Source organism: Choristoneura fumiferana, chromosome Z (genome assembly GCF_025370935.1).
Source record: "Choristoneura fumiferana chromosome Z, NRCan_CFum_1, whole genome shotgun sequence".
Taxonomy (NCBI): Eukaryota; Metazoa; Arthropoda; class Insecta; order Lepidoptera; family Tortricidae; genus Choristoneura; species Choristoneura fumiferana.
Genome location: NC_133472.1, coordinates 33,096,246 through 33,118,089, shown reverse-complemented (window position 1 = coordinate 33,118,089; position 21,844 = coordinate 33,096,246). Strand labels below are relative to the sequence as shown.

The following is a 21,844-nucleotide window of genomic DNA, read 5'->3' as shown; positions in this document are numbered from 1 at the left end:
GTGACTGTACCTGAACACTTAAAAAATTGTAATTTTGCATTGTCTAAGTACCTTTCTAGCATCATCATAACGTTTTCGCGAAACCAGCCAATGTGGGGACTCCGGCACGAAGAAAAGAGCGATGACCGCTAAAACCTGACGAACAATAAATAAAATTATGGGTTTACTATCATTTGGCAAAGAACGTTTAACAAATAATCATTTTACAAACAACGTTTCACAAACAATTCATTTCACAACCACTTCATATGCAACAACTGCTCATATCACAAATAATAATTTAATAAATATACTTTTAACAAACTTGTCACTTTACAACACATCATATATCAATCATCATTTTAAAAAATGTCCATTACCCAAACAACTAATTTTTCAAATTAGTCATTTTACAAAACATCAATTAATAAATGGTTATTTGACAAACTGGTTACATAACATAGTTAAATTGGTAGGATTTGGTTCTCGTGGCTCGTTTTTGTTTCGCATTCCTTAAGGTCGCAGTTCTATCTAACCTAATCCAACCAACTATTCTAACCTAACCTAACCTAACCTACTGTACTGGCAGCAGCGCGTTTTTTCTTAGGGTCGCAGTTCTAACCTAACCAACTTTACTGGCAGAAGTTAGTTTTTTCTTAGGGTCTCAGTTCTAACCTAACCTAACCTATTTATTAACCAAGTTAACCTGAGCTACTGGCACCTCTTAATTATTCTTAATAAAGTGTTTCTCAAATGATACATTTTATTAAACTTTTTTTGCCAAACGTTGATTTTATGAATGAATTTAAATAGTAAAGGACCTGATATTGTTTTTCTTTTGTGAGTCCTAACAAGCTCTCCGAATTTGCATCAGAAAAAAAAGCCATATTGCTCTCGGTATAGTGAAAATTTAAAAAAAAACACAAGATTTTTACAAATCCGTAAAACGTGACCCCGTTTTACATAGACACGACATATGGGGTGAATGGAAAATTCAGTCAGGGTTGTCGCAATTGTGAAAAAAAAATATGCGGGTGATAGGACTATAGGACCTTGTCAAGGGAATAATAAAATAATAGTACATTACTGTAGAGGCCTACTAGTACTAATTTCTATTAACCCCTCCCTTCGTTATTTTTCACCCCACTGTCGTGTCTTCTCACCCCAAACAGCGTGCCTAAACACCCCATATAGCGTATCTAGTCACCCCCTACGCCGTGTCTATTCACCTTAGTTTCTAACCGAAACGGTTATGAAATTACTTTTGTACAATTACAACTGATTATAAATAACCTCGGTCAAACGTCGGTCGGTCTTACGTTTTAATATTTAGACACTGCAGACACCGGGTAACTAGATTAAACCGCCACTACACTGTTATTATCACTAAAATCCCTATCTATTATAACAAAGTTTTTGGAAATGTTATTTCTTACCTTGGTGACGTCTCTCTTTGCACAAAAATATTTAATACTTCTGACTAACTTCACGACTATCGACTGTTGCAAGCAAAATAAACAAATATTGAACTTTTTTTTCGTTATAATATTTTATTTTCTTTTATTTAAATACAAGAATTTAAGAAAAAATAACTATATATTGAACTTAATACTAAAAACTAAAGTAATTGGCTTTAGTGATCTTGGTGTTTTTTGTAGCCATGCAAAAAAAACACTAGAATATTTCTAATCACCCCGTGATTTCTATTACGGTAGTGGCGAAAAAAAGTGATCAATGCCAATTTCAATTATGACTGCCAACCTCCTGTATGTACGAGATATCTCCGAAAGAAGAAGAAGCATTTATAAATAATAATAAATCAGTCAAATAAAACTTACCGTGAAGATAATGTTGACCAGTGCCACGGTTCGCCAGTACATGAATAGCCCGAAAAGGAACTGGGTGAACACTCCGATGATGATACACATGCTACTGGTGGCCGACAGGGCGCCCCTCAGGTGCGGCTGGGTTACCTCCGCCACATATGTCAGAACCTGGGTAGTTATTGAATTATACACCGTGTTTTTCTTGATTTCCGTTAACTTCGGCAGACAGCTCAGTTCATATTTGATAATCAAGTATTTGACCAAACCGAAAAACAATTAAGTACTCTTACAAACTTTCACGTTTATAATATTAGTGGGATGTGTGTCCTGAGTCACGCAGTTAAAAATGATTTAATGAGTACCTAATTTTTTTTTCGTACCTGATTATACTGGTAAGACATTTATTGACTCAAAATAAATGTTACTTACACTTAATGAGTGGTTTACAAAACGTAAGTAGTCTACAAAAGCAATAAGTGAAATGTAACATTGTCTTACCAGTATAATTTGGTACTCATTACATGTGTTTTTTTATTCAGGCTGAGTGTAAGGCACTAACGAATAATTATTAATATTTTGATTAATACTATAATCATTTCTTTTGTAGCCTACTTACTTTTTGTAAACCAATTATTAAGTGAAATCTAACATTTATTTTGAGTCAATAAATGTCTTACCAGTATAATTTGGTACTCATTAGATGAATAATTATTAACATTTTTTTTACTCAGGCTGAGTGTAAGGCACTAACGAATAATTATTAATATTTTTATTAATACTATAATCATTTCCTTTGTAGACTACTTACTTCTTGTAGACACTTACCTACTTACTTTTTGTAAACCACTTATTAGTAAGTGAAATGTAACATTTCTTTTGAGTCAATAAATGTCTTACCAGTATAAATTGGTACTCATTAGTTAGATCATTTTTAACTTTTAACCTAATTGGGCAACGCGGTGGCGTGACGGACGGTGAAGCCAGACGATCGTAATTTTTTGGGTCGTGAGCCGCGTATTTTCGGTCGCGTAATTGTCATTGTTCATATTATTACCAATGTACCCTGATTCGAAAACCGTTTCGAGGGATAGGGTTCTTGAACAATTTTGTCCTATTCTGATCTAAAAATACTTAAGGGTTACAAATATATTGGCAAAAATATGTTTGACCTTAGTTTGGCCTTCGTATTTTCATTATGGGATGAATCCCTTTACCTGAAAAGTAACTCCATAAGTATCTAGGTTTATTTATGATATCTGTCACGCAGGGCCCGTATTACGAAGTGCAAAATTCGAACTTCGTATCTTGCCGTCCCGCTGACGCTTATATTATTTAATACGAGAGTGAGAGGGACGGAACGACACGAACTTCGATTTTCGAATTTCGTAGTAGGGTAAACCCTCCAGTGAATGAACCCCCCCCAGTGAATGAACAAAATCACGTTTTTTGCCTAAAATAAGAAATATAGCCATTTCCACCAAGTGTCGTATTTTTTTTCTTACCAGCAACTCGATTTCCTATGCAATGGCAATAATCGGTAAATTTATTTTCGACCAATTTCAACATGGCAGGCGTTTGAAGTTCACGTATTTCTGCTTTTGAAGTTTTGTATGGAAAAATTAGATCCCAGGTAAGAACAGTGCATGTTTGGAGTAACATTTGAACTGCTTATTTCATGTATACCACTAAAAAGTTTAGCTATTGGTTAGATTAAGAGTTAAATCTTAATATATCTATAAATGAACTCTTTAGTGGCTTAATTTGCGGTTAAGTTGATATTTTTAGGTGTTCCATTACTGGCTTATCAAATGTTCTAAAACCAGTAAATGAACAGTCTGTTCATTTACTGGTGTCGCCTCAATATAGTTTTTTTCCTAAAATTAAATGTTAACGTAATCGTATTAAGGTTGTGTTTTCAGATTCTGCATAGAAAACGATTCTGTTTCTTTGAACTAGTATTGGGACACTAGTGTTCATTCATAGGAATGTAAAATCTAGTAAATGAACTATAGAAATTTGGCTTTGTTCATTTACTAGATACCTATACTAACCCTATGTATGAACAGCGTAGGTAACGATGGACGTGATCGAAATGCAAGATAGTTTTACTTCCTAAATTGGACTTGTTAATAATATTAGATTGTACAACAAGAGCATAAAACAAGCTATTTTACCCAAGACGTTCATAATATTGTCACCCGAGCCGGTACAACGAGGGTGGATAGACACGTCGAGGAGAAAATGGGGATTGCGAGGAAAGGAAATAGGAACAGTTAAAACAATTGTTCAGTTAATGTGTACCTTTTATTTGTCATGAATTGCTATATTTATAATTATATATTTTTTTGTTTTATTGAATTGTTTTGATCGATTTTTATTTTTATATAAATTAAAAATGATTAAAAAATGATGTAGATTTTGCTTGTAGTAAGTTGCTTATTGTTATTAGCCACAATCTATAATTAAAAATGGATTGTTAAGATTTTTTTGTCCCTAATGATGATACTTTTAACTAATTAGAGACTGATTACAGACTGATTAGAATACGAGTATCAATAGAGTTTAATGTTTGTTATTTATTAAGTTTTATTATAAAGCTCGGATTATCGTCACTTTGAAAAAATCTCGTACTTATCTAAAATCAATATGTCAACAAAATTGAACCTTGATGTAATGTCTATGAAGTTCACTCGGAAAAATTATCTATTTTGAGCTACGAGTTTTTTTAAAAGTAGTGACGTTATATGGCTGTGATTGGACCACAAAAAGGTTAATAATGTTTGCTTAATTAATCAAGATATTAAGGTGCTTAATTTGTACCTACTTTAATAGAAATATATATGTATTTTTGTAATACAGAAACATAATTGCAATACTGAAGGTGCTGTACCTACCTCAAGATTTTATATAATAATAACTGAAGAAGAAGACTTCGTTTTATGTTAAAAATGCTTTTTTAAATGTTGATTAAAACTATCAAAATAATGTTCATTCACTGGGTTTTACTCTGTTCATTCATTAACTTTTTCGTTCATTTACTAGGTTTTTGGGTACTTTTTTATAAATTCTTCCATAACTCACAAACTATACACGTAATAAAAAATCGCAGAAATTAAATTCTTGTTTATTAAATAACGATTGATTAAATTACATAAAACCATTACAATTATTAATAAGCACAGAGTAGTGATTTTTCAAAGTAGAAAAATTTCTTAAGTGTTCATTCACTGGAGGGCTTACCCTACCCCCGCAGGTCGCAGGCAGATATCAAAGAGCAGACATTGATGTCGTCAGTTGTCACATTAGCCAAAGAATAGGTATTGACATAAAAAACAGAATGTACTCTAGCAGTTTTCTGCCTAATGCGTATAATTATTTGGAAAAAAAAACATTTAAACATAATATTATACAAACGAAAGATATTTCATTATGATATGAACCTGAAGAGATCGCTTATTACAACTACCGACGTAGAAAGATCGTTCAGTTACTTGAAATGGATGCTTAAAGAAAGATGCCGTAACTTAACCTGTTCTAAATATACATGAGTTAAATAGTACATTGATAACTAAGGGTGGAAAGTGACCCATTTCACCTGAGATATTTCGCGCCAATAGTTCGAGGGGAAATGGGTTATTTCACCCAAGTTAGACACTCTACTTTTCATTTTGACTGTGAGGAAAGTAAAATACCATAAAAAATTAGAATAATAATAAATTGAATTTACTTATATCCAACCTCCAACGGTATACCTTTTCCACAGGCCACTTGCCACGGCCGACTATTAAAAAAAATCGAGTTGGTCACGGTCACGACCAAGGAGCTCATATGCAAAACTGGAGGTTAAACGACGAACGAAGAAGTTTGACCTTTATTACTTACTAGCTTTTGCCCGCGACTTCGTCCGCGTGGAATAGTAACTTTGGAAAGTATTTAATTTATTTATGGTACCTATTCTGCCAATAATAGCACATAAAAACTTCTACGGTTTACTGAAAATAACCTATTTTAATACATTGCTTTATATCTAAACTATTTTTTTTTGTTTTTCCATTCTTTGGTAAAATATAAGTATTCTACCCTGCCAACACAAAAGGACTAATTCTTCATAGTGAGCTCTTGAAATCTTACGTCCTTTATTGTAAGTTAGATGGGTAGGATTATAATTAAGACGGCATTCTTAGTAAGCATTGCTACACATATTTACGATAAATATACTTATAGTAAATTTGTTTGGAATTTTGTAGGTATGAAAAATGTCGAAATTTGAAAAGAGCCGGAACAAATGTTTTTTAGGGTTCCGTACCTCAAAAAAAAATGGAACTCTTATAGGATGACTTTGCTGTCCGTCCGTACGTCTGTCTGTCAAGACCCTTTATCCCGTAAACGTGCGGAGTATTTATCGAGTTGAAATTAAAACCCTAAACTCAAAAAAAGTTATAGGGTACTTCCGGCTGTCCTAGAAACTTGAAATTTTGTATAAAGGAAGCTCTTATAGCAAATTTTATTCCCTTTATAGCAAAATAAGTAAGAAAAATCTAAAAATCATAATTTTTCATGCCTGACTGTCTATGTTAATAAGCCATGTAAAATGACCCCACATTGCGTACATTTTGCTTATGAGCTTGGCTCTGCTAACACTTGATATTCATAAATACCTATGCACGGAACCCTTGATGCGCGAGTTCGAGTCGATTTTAACCGTTTTTTTTTTCTTATCGAATACCTAAACACAAAGATTCATCGATTTATCTGTGATAATGACGACGTTCCATATAATTTTTCATCCTATTTCATCCCCTCGCAGGTAAAATTTTCAAAAACCCTTGAACAACATCTATTTATTTTTCAAAGTGCCCAAATCCAAGTTTCATAAAGAACCATCGATTTATCTTCTACAATGTCGACCTTCATATAAATTTTCTCCCCCTATTTCACCCCCACACAGGAAGAATTTAAAAAATGTGCGAAAATATATATATTTATCTCTTATCACGTGCCCAAATGCCAATTTTCATAAAGAACCATCGATTTATCTTCGAAACTGACGATCTTACATATATAAACTTACATCCCCTATTTCACCCCCAAACAGGAAGAATTTAAAAAAACGCTCGAACAATTATTATCTCTTAACACGTGCCCAAATACCAAGTTTCATAAAGAAACATCGATTTATCGACCTTCCATATGAGCTTTCATCCCCTATTTCTTCCCCTCACAGGTCGAATTTTCAAAAAAGCTAAAACACATACCGACTTATTTCTTATTAAGTGCCTAAATGCCAAGTTTCATGGTTTTATTTCCGACAGCGACGAACTTCCACCATATAAACTTTCACCCCCTATTTCAACCCCTTAAAGCCTTTTTTTCGCGATAAAAGATAGCCTATGTTCTTTCCCATGGTCTATTCTATCTCTGTACCAAATTTCATCCAAATCGGATCAGCGGTGTTTGCGTGAAAGCGTAACAGACAGACAGACAGACAGACAGACAGACAGAGTTACTTTCGCATTTATAATATTAGTATGGATTTATATACTTATTCCATCTCTTTCTTTCATATTTCACGAATGATTTCCATCTCTTTCTTAACCTAACTAAAGAAAGAGATGGAATATGTTCATGACGTAATAAAGATCAAATTTCTTGTTTCAAACGGATGTTCGGCGTTCAACCTCCAGTGTTGTTTATAAGCTTCTTGGTCACGACGTGCATCTAGATGACCATGCGAAAAAAGAAAAACACACACAAAAACTTGTGAAAAAAGTGTCATTGACGTAACGCAATTATCTTCGACTCCGTGACTAAACAAAGTAATTAAAAAAAAAACTTTCCACCCTAGAGCTGAAAACGCAACTTTCCACCCAGTTATCTACCCATGAAAATTAAACTTTCCGAACAGGAGAGATGAAAATAAAATTTTATCATACTTTATACAATTCGCAGAGAGGTAGTTATTCAATAGGCATCATGATTCTTTAGACTTCAGACTAACCTATCTGTTTATCTCTGCTCTTTCTCAAAACAATATCCGATTAAATGTGACACGGACAGTGCCTCTAGGTTATTGACATTGACAACTAGCTTTTTTTAAAAATATTATTTTACTTTGCCTTTCACTTGGGTTCAGCCGCCCCATGTGTAATTTACGAGACGTCGTATCTGATATTTTGAAAAATATTTTAATTTAACTATTTTATGCCAAGATATTCAATTTGTATCTTGAAATTATCTATATTTTAAGAAAATAAGATAAAAAAGAGTAGTAAAAAAAAGTGATCAATGCCAATTTCTGCTGCATTCGGTTATACACAAGTCCAGTTTGTGCCACACGGCGGCTGAAAATGAGTTGACAAAGTTGGTTTGGTATATCATAGAAAATATTTTTTTTACGACACAACTACGAGTAAGTATATTATTATTTGTTGTTGCGACATAGTTACTCACAGGAGCTTCAAGCAGGCCTCCGGCTAGTCCCGTCAGGATCAGGGCTCCGTACAAATGACCCGAGATGGTTGAGAAGTGGAACATCAGCCAGGCTATGGCGAAGGGTATGTTGACGACCTGCATCGCCCTTATACGACCCAGGGGGGATGTAACCACACCCGACAAGGCACAGCCGAGTGGGACCACTATCAAATTGATTGAACCTGAAAAATATGTGGTTTGCTACAGGGGCCAGTTTCTTTAATGAAATAAAAAAATAAACGGCTAAACTTAAGATTATAAATCAGAACCGGTCGGGTTATAAGACCATTTTCAAGGTTGTGTTTCAAGAGTGCATTTACGACGACTGACGAAGGGCTCTACATCCCTTACCCAGCCTAAAGGCGCGGCACGCCGTGCCCGCGCGGAGGCACAGAATAAGTAATAGGTAGTACAAGCGGAGGCAAAAGGGTGAGGCATATCTTAACATAATAGTATAATGCGTGGCCAAAAATATTTAAATAATATTGGAAACCTCCTCCTTTTTGGCCCTTACCGATTAAAAAGTTTTGGAAATTAAATAAGTAGTTACGTATACTTAAATTTAACGTTCATTCAATTGAAAAATTCGTACCTACTCCACCTAGTACACCTACACTCAGCAGTTATTCTTCGGATTGATTTTTACTTTTGAGAAGTAGGTACACGCAGACTTACGAAGGTAAATAAAGATATCTAGCATAAGTTTACGCGTGAGATACACCAAGATGAGCATTACGCATTAATGGTGGGAAATATTTAGTGGAAATATTTTGACTGGAGGCACTCGAAACGATGAAGGTCTACGACATACCTATAGGTAGCTGTTGCTCTTGTGTTATCTATTTGCTACCTTGTGTATTAGACTAGGTACTTGATCAAGGCCGAGATAGTCAAGTAGCCATTTACATTAAGTTCCATTCGGTTAGCTGTAAACAATGCTGAATGTAATGGAACACATACACAATTAAGTATGGAATGTTGTTACAGTTGGTGTTACAGCTTACAGCAGACACCTCATACCTCACTCTAAATTACGTACCTACTTATTTACTGTCACGCTACAACAAACATCACTCAAAACACCACTTATAGTCTTTAAGTAATTAATTATACTTACTGATCCAAGCGATCTCATACGTTTGTAAGTGTAACACTTCACCCTGAGCTGGTTGGCTCACTGCTGGTATAAGAATTGTTGGGAAGCCAAGTGTCATTCCATAACCTATTTAAAAACAAAACAAGTTAATTAGAAGCATTTTTTTTCACAATACCAAACAGCGATATAGCACATGACATGATAAATAGGTATTTAAATAAAGTGACTTCAAACAGACTAGTTTCCAAATGTTTTCGTGACCATTGTATACCTATAGTACATTGTATATTACTGCAGAGTCCGCGAAATAGGGGATTGCCGGCCGAGTAGTAGGTAATAGATGGCAGAGTGTTAACGAGGCTTGTTTGTATAGTGCGTTTATTTAAATAAATCTAAGGAAATACCGAATGCCATGTCACTTGATGATGAACTCATGTCGGAAACAATAACACTTATTTGAATACAAAAAACGCTCTTTTTAGGTATAAACCGTATAAGTATTTGTTTTTTTTTTCTACTCCCGCCAAAATACTATTTTTCAACTATTTTTTGTATTTGATGATTGTGATGTTTTACTTTACTTTATTAAGTATTATTAATTGGTTAATTTAATAAATTATTAACAATAAATGACAATCCTTATTTATTATTAAGTACCTGATTTATTCTCACTAAATAATCGAGTCAAAATACACATTCACGAACTACGTACGTTTTTTTAATTGGCAGTATGCCATAGATAGTCAATAAAAGAAATAAAACCCACTGAAACAAAAGACAATCTCTTTGCTGGCCTCGGCCGGCAATGTTGTATGAAATTCCATTACTACCCTCTAATTTTAAAATAGAACGAATCTTCAATAAGTGCTATACAATGACGTAAGTACTTGGCGTTCTATGATCACGAAGATAAGGACGACATTTCCTTGGATGTTTGAGAAAAAATATTTAAGTATTTTAATAGTGCAATACATAATTGCCACGCCAAGAAGAATAAAACTAATTAATTTAAAAAACACGATATTTCCTAATGAAACGAATGATATTATTTATGCATATGGGTTGTAATGATCGGTCTGCATTAACATCTCAGTGGAGAGTTTTAAACGTACATTAATGGGAATAATTAAGCTATTTGATATTACTTTTAATTTCATCAAACTATTAGGTATTTATTTTGGTAGGCACATTGTCTCTATTCAAAAAGATATACTGCTAGCGGTACATCCCGAAATTAAGTAAATAGCTGCATATGGTGTTAAAAGCATGAAAATCGGAACGACTGATCTTTAGGCCATACGAATATATTAAAAAAAAAGGAGAGGAGTTATGACGTCATCTTTTTTTTGTATAGGAAAAAAAATTGTTCTGAAACCTATCGTGAGTGGTATTTAATGAAAGGGCTTACTAAGCCGATTCTAAAAATATATCACATTATTATATTTCAGTCACTTGTTTTAAATTAAAATAACAATAATTTTCAAAACATACCAAGTTTGGGCTCCTCTAGACATGATACGGTTAAATCATTATATCAAATATACCTAAAATGATATATAATAGCCTCATATCCAACCTCAAGAAAGCAATTTTTAAAATATTTAAGTACATTTAGCGCGTGAGTAACTGAATGGGCCGCCGGCCGCCGAGCCAGCAAGAAAGGGAAGTACGCACGCAGGGAGCGGCAAAATATAAAAAAATACTAAATGTAAATATTTTCAAAATTGCTTTCTTGGGGTTGGATATGAGGCTATTAAATATTATTTTAGGTATATTTTACAAATAATGATTCAACCGTAACATATCAGGAGCCAAAACTTAAAAAAAAAAATGCCAAAAGCTTAGCCAAAAGTTAGTATGTTTTGAAAATGATTTTCATTTTAATTTAAAACAAGTAACTGAAATATAATGATGTGATATATTTTTAGAATCGGCTTAGTAAAAACTTTCATTAGATTTCACACACGATAGGTTTCAGAACAAAAATATATTTTTCCCATACAGAAAAAAATTAGGTAGTAAGTCATAACTCCTCTCCTTTTTGTTCATTTTTTCATGCTACGGGTCCAATTGATTCGTATGGCCTAAAGATCAATCGTTCCGATTTTCATGCTTTTATTTAACACCATTTGCAGCATTTTTTGGCGTACAGTCACCAGCACCAATATCTGACACAACAAGCGTGCATAAATATCTGATACGACTCTATTTCCAGGGCCGGAAGGACGTGTCAGATATTTTTGCACACTCCGCTGTGGCAGATATAAATGCTGGTGACTGTACCGCTAGCACTTATAGGGCTTATGGGTAGTTTCGTCCGATCTGGTCTGGACCCATTGCAGGTAGAGCTGCGACCAAAATAGTTTCTGCAATACCTAATTGTAGTGCCAATTTATTTTGGATAGTCCATATTAGGTTTCATGATACAGGAAGCCCTTATTTTATAATCACTCACCAAGAAGTATTATGTTTTTGACGCTAACTGCTAGAAATTGGGGAAGTGCTGTGTGAAAATCTTTTTTGTAGCCATAATCTTCCTCGCAGTCCTCATTCCTTTCCGTGCCCACGTCTGCCACCACCATCTGCAGGAGTTTGTAATTACTTAATATACTCCATCTACATACCTGATAGGTGCTTCTGTTTAGATGTATACAGTGTGATCAATGGGTCAGTAAGGAGAAATCCGAAACTATGAGAGATAGCTATAGATACTCGAGTCCAGAATTAGGCGAACCAACTTGACAGTTCATTGCACATACTCGTAAATGTTTCCACAGTTTCACCGGTGCTGTAATATCTAGACTCTAATTAAGATTGAGTCTGTCTCATGTAGGTAGGTACGTAATATAAAATTGTGCCAATTTTATCATAATTCCAGCCAGCTAGTTGGCAGTTAAATTATGAGTTATATTATGCAAAACGTGTTAGGTTAGGCATGTACCTATTCTCAGATTTAAAACCATAGCCATGTAGTTTTCCTATTATTGAGTGAACGATGAATCCCATATTCAGATTAAGTGTTTTTGTGGGTTTGTTTTCTGCAGCAAAAGGACCTGGACTCCTAATACTCTACCGCCCGTATGAAATAAGTAGCCAATGTGCGTTATCCCAGAAATTGCGATACGACTTGTCCTTCGGCATGGGGATGTCTGATACTATCACTTTGGTGGGTCCAATTATCCGTAAACATAAATAAATAGTCACACTGGTTTTCCGCTTTTAATTTTTCCTCAAGGACAAAATGGAAAGCAGAAAGATTGAAAATTAATAAAGTAGACTTGTAATACGTTTTGAATGGAATTGGTAAGATGATTTTAGTGCATCTTCGATGTGTTGCGATAAGTGATTGTTGTTTATTTATTTTTAGGTATTCCGCACTTTGCGCACGGCTGACTACGAATGTCTGGTAGAACTTGTTGCCGATTCCCCTGAAGTTTACTTGATAATAGTGATACTGTTTCCGAACGATATTGGCATAAACTGCATCTTTAATCGAGATATATTCGTCATCTTGAAGGGCTCACAATGCTTTAGGCTCTGTGATTACTTACCCGTAAAAAATAAATATTCTCCCTACTACGTGTGCAGCGTGTCTGAGAGATTTCGCTTCCGTTTTACAAGCAACAGCAGTATTAATGCGGATATGAATGTAAGTAACTTTTATAATCTTTACTCTGTTTAATTTTAATTAGCACATAACCTACATCTCTGATCTCTATACTTAATTCATTTTGTATAGTTATTTGCGTTATTGCTAATTGTGAATCCACCAAAGCCGTGCATACCAAGAATTAAATAATATAAGGGAATTTTCAAAAAACAGTGTACGTACCTTTTCTTTCAAAATGTACTTATTTAATTTTTTCATACAAAATTTTATGAGTAGTTTTGTTACACCCATACTGAGTGTACTTAGTTTATGATAAAAAAACTAAATACAAAACTCATTTTTGTCTGAGTCATTTTTAGGGTTCCGGAGCCAAAATGCAGAGCAGCGGGCGGGCAGAAAGCTGTAATTTTGCACGAATATGTATGTAAACTATGCCGACATAATGATACAATAAAAATAAAAATAAAATTTTTTTTTAGTGTAGGTACCTCCCATAGATGTAAACTGTGTGTGATTTTTTTTCTCATCTAACCTTATAGTGTGTGGTATCGTTGGATAGGTCTTTTAAAATCATTAGGGGGTTGCTAAAACGGTTTTTCTATTCAGTGAGTTGTTTGCAAAATATTCAACTTTAAAGTGCAAACTTTCATTAAAATCGAGCGTCCCCCCCCCCCTCTAAAATCTAAACGGGTGGGTGGAAAAAATTGAAAATTTTTACATATTTTACTTATTTTATTCGTAATGGCTACGGAACCCTATTTTGGGCGTGTCCGACACGCTCTTGGCCGGTTTTTTTAAAACCATCGGAATCGATTGTGCTCTTAAATGTGATCATACTTACAGAATGCGGCAGGTTAGGTTAGTTTAGTATCAATTCTGAAGGAAATACTGTTTCAGAAATAAATAACTTTACGACAAATTAAAAATTGCGAATTAAAAAGCGTTATTGTTGTTTTTCTGGTTTTTGCAGTGATGTTGAACACAAAAATATTATTAATCGAATGTATACTGATATTGTCGCTGCTTTGGGACAGGCTGCCGTGTCGACTTACCGAGGGGCTGGGTTGGACTGAACTTTCAATGCGCGAGTCCAACGCGCACTTGGCCGGATTAAGTAGTTAGGTTTATAATTTTTCGAAAAAAGTCTCATTGCCAGGTTTTGACTGTTTTCTGCCCCCGGCACAGAATTCAAGAGAGTACAAAGTACTTCCAGGCTGTTTCAACTGGTTTCAAAAAAGGAGTAGGTTCTATATTCCACATGTATATTTATTATGTACATGCGCGGATAGATTTACAAAAATAATTTTTAGCCGAAAGATTATACTTTTCTTTTACTTGTTTTCTTCTGCCACTAAAGTGTATCTCCCTAATGTATACCTACCAACCATATTTGTTTGTTACGTTATTATAATACTTCGTTAAGTTCCCTACTACACTATACTTTGACTGTACTACACATCTACTTATCTTAATAAATTTCAGGCTCATATGTATCAGGTGACAGCGACCGCAGCACGATTAAAACCACCTGGTGAAAAAAATTGCTATGCAAAAAATGAGACCGTTTGCACGATTGATAATGGTGAGGACTACTGTTTTACCAATGGAGTAGTCTGCGACGGCATAAAAAACTGCGGTGTTTCGGATTGGTAATTATCGATGACGAGAGCATTAATATTTTATTAATTTAAGGTCAAATATATTAAACGCTAATTGAATATCAATGGATTTACAGGAAAAGAAAAACTAAGTTAAAAAAGACAAGAATTAATGATAATTACGGTAGACGTTTTTGATACGGATTTTATGACGTTGCATGAACCGAAACAAAAAACTGGCCCTATGGTTACTACGAAGTGCAAAATTCGAACTTCGTATCTTGCCGTCTCGCTGACGCTTATTATTTAAAACGAGTGAGAGGGACGGCACGACGCACGCAAACTTCGATTTTCGAAGTTTAGAAGCAGTAATTAGTGAAATTAGTGTTATTTTTATCGTATTCTCGCACCGCCTAAATGAGCCTAGTTTTTAATTTTCCCGCACACACCCGGCAGAAGTTTGGACCCAGAACAAAATGCCCCTCGTCTCTTAAATAAAAACTTTAGCTGTATAGAAGAGACCGTACTTAAATAAAGTACCTAACTACGTCCCGAACAAAAAAACAACTTTTTGTGAGACTACGGAAGAAGCACTGAGTGATTGAATAGTAGTCATGTTACACATGTGACCTATACCAACAGGTTCGACGAGCGCAAGGCTGACTGCGGTTTGCCGGTGGAGCACCTAGGACTCGCGCCGGTGTTCGCCGTGACAGCTGGATTGCTGTGTGTCGCGCTAGCTTGCGGCCATCTCCTCATGAGATACCTTCCGCCCCTGGCCAACTCCTTCTTCGTCTTCAACGCAAACGAAGACAATCGGCTGTGTGTGGACTCAGTGTTCAAAAGTCCTGATGAAGGCCCCATTGATATTGAAAACGTCCGCCGAGCTTCACTTGTGCCGGTGCGGTAACCTTCTGACGTCTCGGTTGTTTATCGTTTTATGGATAAGGATGGTGTCACAATAAATAATAAATTTGAGTGGGGTACTCAGCTAAGTAAGCTGGTATCAATCGTTAAACATTAATGTCTTGACATCATTATTGCACTTGTGCAATAATGATGTTTTGTGCTCTGGCTTAGCCTCAACGTGCCTGCGGTTTTTCTTAAAACAATTAGGCAATGTAGGTACACTCAGTCGGGAATCGATAACCAATAGGTATCTAATATTGGCGCCAAGGCACCAGAAACTCAACATTTTTTAATTAGACAGTAAATACTGTAGGTACAAAAACATCGATAATTTTAAATATTCGATATTTTAACACCAGGACGAATATCAAATAGGTAATGAAATAATGTTCATTTTAACTTAAAGGTATCATCGAGTTCATCATCATCCAATAATTCCGAGCCCAAACTACCTACAGCTACGATTGAAATGGAAGAACTGAAGCACTCTAAGGACTGCCATAATATTTCGGTCAAGTATTAATTTCCTACATAGTACCTACACTACATACACCTTAAGTTTTATACTATATTACCATTATGCAACTAATTATATTTTTCGCAGAAATGCTTAACATGGATCGGATCTCGCGTTTATGATTTTTCTTTTTATTGACATATTATAGGTATTAGGGTTCCGGAGCCAAAATGGCAAAATATAGTTTCGCCATGTCTGTCTGTCTGTCTGTCCGTCCGCGGATTTGCTCTGGGACTATGAATGCTAGAAAGCTGTAATTTTGCACGGATATATATGTAAACTATGCCGACAAAATGGTACAAAACCAGTCTTTTTAGGGGTTTGCTAAGACGATTTTTCGATTCAGTGATTTGTTTGCGAAATATTCAACTTTAAAGTGCAAATTTTCATTAAAATCGAGCGTCCCCCCCCTCTAAAATCTAAACTGATGGGTGGAAAAATTTGAAAAAAATCAGGATGGTAGTTAGTATATCAAACTTTCAAGGAAAACTATAACGGCTAAGTTTGCTTGAGAATTATTAGTAGTTTATGAGTAAATAGCAGCCTAAGGTATAAAATATACCTAAACTTGGAAGATTCCGTATAAACTACGAAATCCTTAGAAAAATATTACTTAATTTTTCCGTAATGGCTACGGAACCCTATTTTGGGCGTGTCCGACACGCTCTTGGCCGGTTTTTGGAAATAATATCGGTAGTAAGTATACGTTTTGTAGGTACCTACCTAACCTACACAAAAATATCTCACGCATACGCTCTAACGTTCTTTAAGTACGAATAAATAGGTATACCGGGTGTGGCCCGTAGCACGGGCAAATAAGTAAAACGTAGATCGTACTCAGTTCGTCAAACTGAACAACATTAGTTGAACGACATTAAAAAAAAACGGTTTTTATTTATGTTACACTAAAGTTTATTCGAAGAAGCCATGTAAGCAAAATGTTTGATATTTGTAGCGTGACAGGCGACGTCAGTTGGGTTCTAGGATGGCGTTACATTGAATTTACGATTAAGTTTGTTAGAAAAAAGACAAAAGTTAAATTTTAATTTTAATTAAGTGGGACCATGATGATCCAATTACTGGTGAGCTATAGAACCTCTGTTTTTAATATTATCCCCGGTTCTGGGTCACACATTGTATACTCAGCGGCAAAAAATTTGACCCGCACTCTAGGTACATACAAAATCACCTGTTACTGTATACATTGAACTATCAAAAATATTTCTATTGGTTCACAGTAACTATAAGTATACCTACCTAGCTACCTACCTCGGGATGGTTCAGCAATTTCTTGGTTGACTACGCATACTTAGATCAAAAACCGATTAAACTTGAGGAGCAAATGAAGTTTGCCTTGGAAAGTGCCTTACACCCTACTTACTTACGAGTACATGTTATATAACCTAATCAAAGTTGGATTCAAAATATTTATACGTTATTATTAAAAAAAAACATAATACTTAAGTAGCTGTATTATTTTTATTAAAGGTAAGTACAAATTATACAGTGTAAATACATGAATAAAATGTTATATACTTAGCGCCATAAGCTTGCACCTCCTGGGTAACCGAGTTTCTCTCGAAAACATGCCTTTTGCCAGAAATAAAACAAAGCAGATCGATTGTTTGCCCCCGTAACCCCCATATGACAAATTTTAAGGAAGTTGTATAGCAGCATCCGAGATCCTCGATTTGAATATATATATATATATATTTATTATACTTACTAACACATCCCGTTTAAAGCCGTTATTATAGTGTAGGTACCTATTCTTTGACGAAGAATATAATATAACTCGCCTGACCCTGTTCTTGAAGTAGGTAGTTCAAAATGTTGTAAAGAAAATCAGTGAAATTGACTGCGGTAATTAAAATCAGTTTGTTGATATTACGAGAACACGTGCGTGTCGTGTCGATACACTACAGGTATAGTATAGGTAGGTACTTAAGCGCTGTTTAATATTTCCGACTTTCGTTGCGCATTCGAGAGATTTAAAGATTGGAGACTGTTGAAGGCAAAATGTACATACCTCGGTTTTAAATATAATAACATTATACGTCAATCAGGAGTTAAAAAAATCTTCGGTTCAAAATTTTATGAAAAAAAGCTGACTGACGGCTTCAAATTCCTTTGTTTTCATTTCAATAAATTACCGATATCCCATTCGAGGGGGTAGGTCAAATAATTTTCCCCGTTTACCTTTACTTGAAAAATATTATTTGTTAATTTGTACGGCTAGCTTCAACAGTTTGGCTGGAAAACCCGTGTGACTGACGAACAGACGAACGGACACGTGAGAAAAAGATGACAAAATTATCCAGTGTCGGTTTTAGCAATTCCAGCGGCCTGGGTGAGATTTCCACGGTGCCCCCAACTTTTGGGAAGGTATAGGCTTCAGGCGTCCTGCCCTGGGCGGGCGGTCGCCCCACCGCGCCCTACCCTAACGCCGCTAATGAAGTTATCAAATTAAAACACTGCCGTTCTCTCAGATTCTTCGGCTCAGAAAATTCCCTAATAGGTAAACACGATCTCGCTAATCTTATGGACAAAATATGATATCTAAGTAAGTATCCAAGAAACTTTCTTATGAAATACGGTATTTGACTATTTTGTATATGTTTTATAAATTAAAACTACACAATGCCTGTTATCGAATAGAAAAACCATTTTTAAGCTAAGTACCTTTACAAATAACAAAGTTATAAAGGTTTGAAATTCAAGATTAGACAGAGAAAGACATACTTGCTGCATAGAGAAAAGCGTTTGAGAAAGAGACAGGTATACAGATTTTTCAAAAAATCACTAGTTATAAATCCAATTTTCAACCAATTTATATTTTTTGTTCGCTAAACACTATCTGTATATCTATATTTTCAGTTGTCAAATACCGTATTCCCCAATTCACCAGAAAAATGGGGTTGACGGTGCCTTCGTTGCAATTACTCGTGCAGTAGTAGGTATACTTACTTATTCTTACAAAAGTAGAGCGACCGTAAATCCGAAGTCTAGAATTTATCTTCTATCTTTACATTGTGTGATAAATATATACCTATTTACTTGCCGATTTTTCCGCTGTCGATCACTTTAGATTAAGTATTTTTTAAACAACAATGTGGAGTAGAAAACTAAGGGCAACTAAATTTTTACACATCATTTAGGTAGGTAACCTACTTAATTAATTGATTACACTGTTAAGAAGAAAGAAAGAAAATAATTTATTTATAACAGCAACTTGACACATTACACAGGTTAGAAAAAATAAGCATAGAATGAATAGAATTCTGTATAGATGTGTATACTCAACACTCAATAATAAATCTACACAAACCTCCTGTATGGAGAACGAAATTCTATTCCCGTTTTGGGATACATAGGTACCTAGGTACCTAGAAAAGCGTGGTTTTTTTTACAAGTCACCGTATTGTTTTCACTATTGGTAATTGTTATAATTATAAATATATAATTAGTCGTTCTCTTTAGCAGGACCAGCAGGAACCTCATCGTAGGACGACCACCATGCGTTCAATGACCGCGAAGATTCAAGAGAAATTCAGGGTCTCAACCAAGAGACCACCAGTCAGTAAAACGTATACCAAAAAAAATGTATTTCATGTTTAACCTTTGCCTGTTGTTTGCTGTTCAAGCGCCGAAACAAGGGCGTCGCCAGCCAATGACCCAGGAGGGGTTGGGGGGGGCTAGTTCATAATTGGTGAATTCATTCGAGTTTTGGTTTCGACATACAGGAATGATCGATCAAGCAAGTCAAGTCAAAGACATAAGGCTGGTTTGGTTGCTTTACATTTGGCAACCTTTTTAGAATCTCTAGGGGGGGCAGCTGCCCCTCCCTGCTCCCCCCTGGCGACGCCCTTGAGCCGAAATGCATTTTTGAAAGCTTTTTTTGTTAACTTCATCTTATGTATCTATATTTTGCTTGTTTGTTTGCTTGCTTCAAATCTTTTTTCTAATTCACTTACACAAGCACAGTGCAAAGTACGTACTTACCTACAGTCAGCAAAAAAGCTAGTAAATATTAAAAATGTTTTGTTAAAAAGTAACTTGGATTTATGGAAGTTTAGTACAGGATATTCCTTCAAATAATACGATATGAAAAACCATTCGCAAGGCACTTCGAATACCCCTGCCCCATATAGTCGCCCATGTCCGTCCGATCCTAATTAAGTACAATACTAACGTTATGTGCTACGTCAACGTTTTCCAATAAATATTTTATTAAAATAACAAATTTTATTCACATAAATACAAGAATTTAAGAAAAAATAACCATATAAAACTTAACTAACAACCTAACTTAAAAACTGAATACCTACTAAATTAAATCTAAAAAAGGCCCCCGTGGCATGGTGCCCAAGAGGCTGGCAGCATTCCCTCGTTGAATGGCGATGGCGATTCGTTAAGATAGCTGCCAGCCCTTTGGTCTCCAGTAGTGTCGACCAGGCGCTTTTGCACTTCTTTAATTAAATTTTGTGCGCTGGGACCCCAAGGACCCAGTGTCTCAAATCCGACAGCAACGAAATTATATGCTGAACCGAGACCCTGGTATTTTAATATTTTCCTGCCCTCGACCAGGTTTTTTAGTTGTACCTTGGAGGCAGGTTGCGTCCCAAACTATAACCCGTCCCATCCTCCACGGAATCAGAGACGTACCGTCCGGCTTTTCGCCATCATCACGCGCAATGCCATTGGGTTCTAAAATTGACGGCACGTTTATGGTGGCAAGAGACCGGCGGATAATATCATTAAGCGCAGCGTGCCGGGAAAAACGGCCAGCACTTTTTTGGCAGGAAAGCCCATGATGGCCTATTTGGTCGACATTGGCAACACAGGGGCAACAGTGTGGAGAACACAAAGCAGCACCCAGCCTCAGCCCAACTGCAATTCGCAAAGTTTCAGCCTCCAGGAAGGTTCCAGTATTAAAAGAAGGATAGCCGTGAAGCCACTCGGCAGATTATTTCCTTCCTACAGCCTTGTGGTCTGGGCCTGAGCTGGAACTTACCGAAAAATGCTATTTGACTCTGATTTCATTTGCCTTTATAATAATCACGCAATCCAATGCTATCACACTTACATAGGTACGACGACGTAAGTGAGCAATCGCTTGCTGAGTGCCGCACAAAGAGGTGGAGGTCACAGAACGCCGTCACATCATTTCACACTAATAATCGGCCTTAACAACCTGTTCTAAAATATTTTCCCACAAAATAAACTTACCGAAAAAATATTTAACCCTTTACATATTTATAAGGAAATAATTTTGACTGTAACTTACCCTTCCAGTACAAATAAATAAACAAATAAAAGTGCGTTGTGTTCGGTTGTTTCCTGTCGAGTAAAAGTGAAAGTTCTTGTTTGTTTAACAATTTGATTGTTGAATTAACATAATCAAATTCTACTTAAATTATTTGTTTCATTTGCATATTTATAAGAGCAACTCACTTTGGGTATCACAATTTTTTTAAACACTGCGTATTTGTTTAAAAGTTTTCAAAATGCGCGCGCGCACGTCGGCCATTCGTTGAGGCAGAACTGATATCATTTGCGGATCACTCTGTTGCAAACGGCGGTGGCTGCGTTGCACCCGCCATTAATATTTAAGTAGGTATAAAGGCCTTTACACACAACGACATTAAGATAGTGAGCGTTGCCTTATTTGAGAGTAAAAAACTCGCTGATTTGTTTTATAGATCACATCATAATATTCTAGGTAGGTTTTAGACGGTCTATTCACGTCTCTGGGGACTCGCCTGGACCTTTATTTCCTGCCACATAGAACTCGCATCTTGTTTTAGGAAAAACGTTCGTTTAATATAAAACTCTTAA

General features: G+C 35.6%; 2 protein-coding genes across 5 annotated transcripts in view; one reads left to right on the top strand and one right to left on the bottom strand.

Annotated features, from left to right (window-relative positions):
• Window positions 1-21,570, bottom strand: part of LOC141434993 (facilitated trehalose transporter Tret1-like) — a 30,408-nt gene extending 8,838 nt beyond the window's left edge. Inside the window, exons 1-7 of one of the 3 annotated variants that reach the window (XM_074097503.1) lie at window positions 21,461-21,567; window positions 21,294-21,346; window positions 11,828-11,954; window positions 9,394-9,498; window positions 8,256-8,458; window positions 1,818-1,973; window positions 52-135 (exon numbers count right to left, since the gene is read on the bottom strand). In XM_074097503.1, coding sequence (XP_073953604.1) covers window positions 52-135; window positions 1,818-1,973; window positions 8,256-8,458; window positions 9,394-9,498; window positions 11,828-11,954 — 675 coding nt within the window. In that variant the 5' untranslated portion in view covers window positions 21,294-21,346; window positions 21,461-21,567. Of the gene's footprint in view, window positions 1-51; window positions 136-1,817; window positions 1,974-8,255; window positions 8,459-9,393; window positions 9,499-11,827; window positions 11,955-21,293 lie in introns of all 3 variants that reach the window. The other 2 variants (XM_074097511.1, XM_074097494.1) reach the window with 2 other exon arrangements.
• On the top strand, window positions 11,965-20,586 carry LOC141435007 (uncharacterized). Of its 2 annotated transcripts, none has more exons than XM_074097532.1 (6): window positions 11,965-12,538; window positions 12,740-13,021; window positions 14,465-14,631; window positions 15,223-15,481; window positions 15,896-16,000; window positions 19,490-20,586. In XM_074097532.1, exons 1-6 carry the CDS (start codon window positions 12,368-12,370, stop codon window positions 19,622-19,624), a joined length of 1,119 nt encoding a protein of 372 aa, XP_073953633.1. In that variant the 5' UTR covers window positions 11,965-12,367; the 3' UTR covers window positions 19,625-20,586. The 2 variants fall into 2 exon arrangements, with proteins under 2 accessions (XP_073953633.1, XP_073953626.1); XM_074097525.1 differs by having other exon boundaries at window positions 19,487-20,586.
• Window positions 21,571-21,844: the final 274 nt, after the last annotated feature.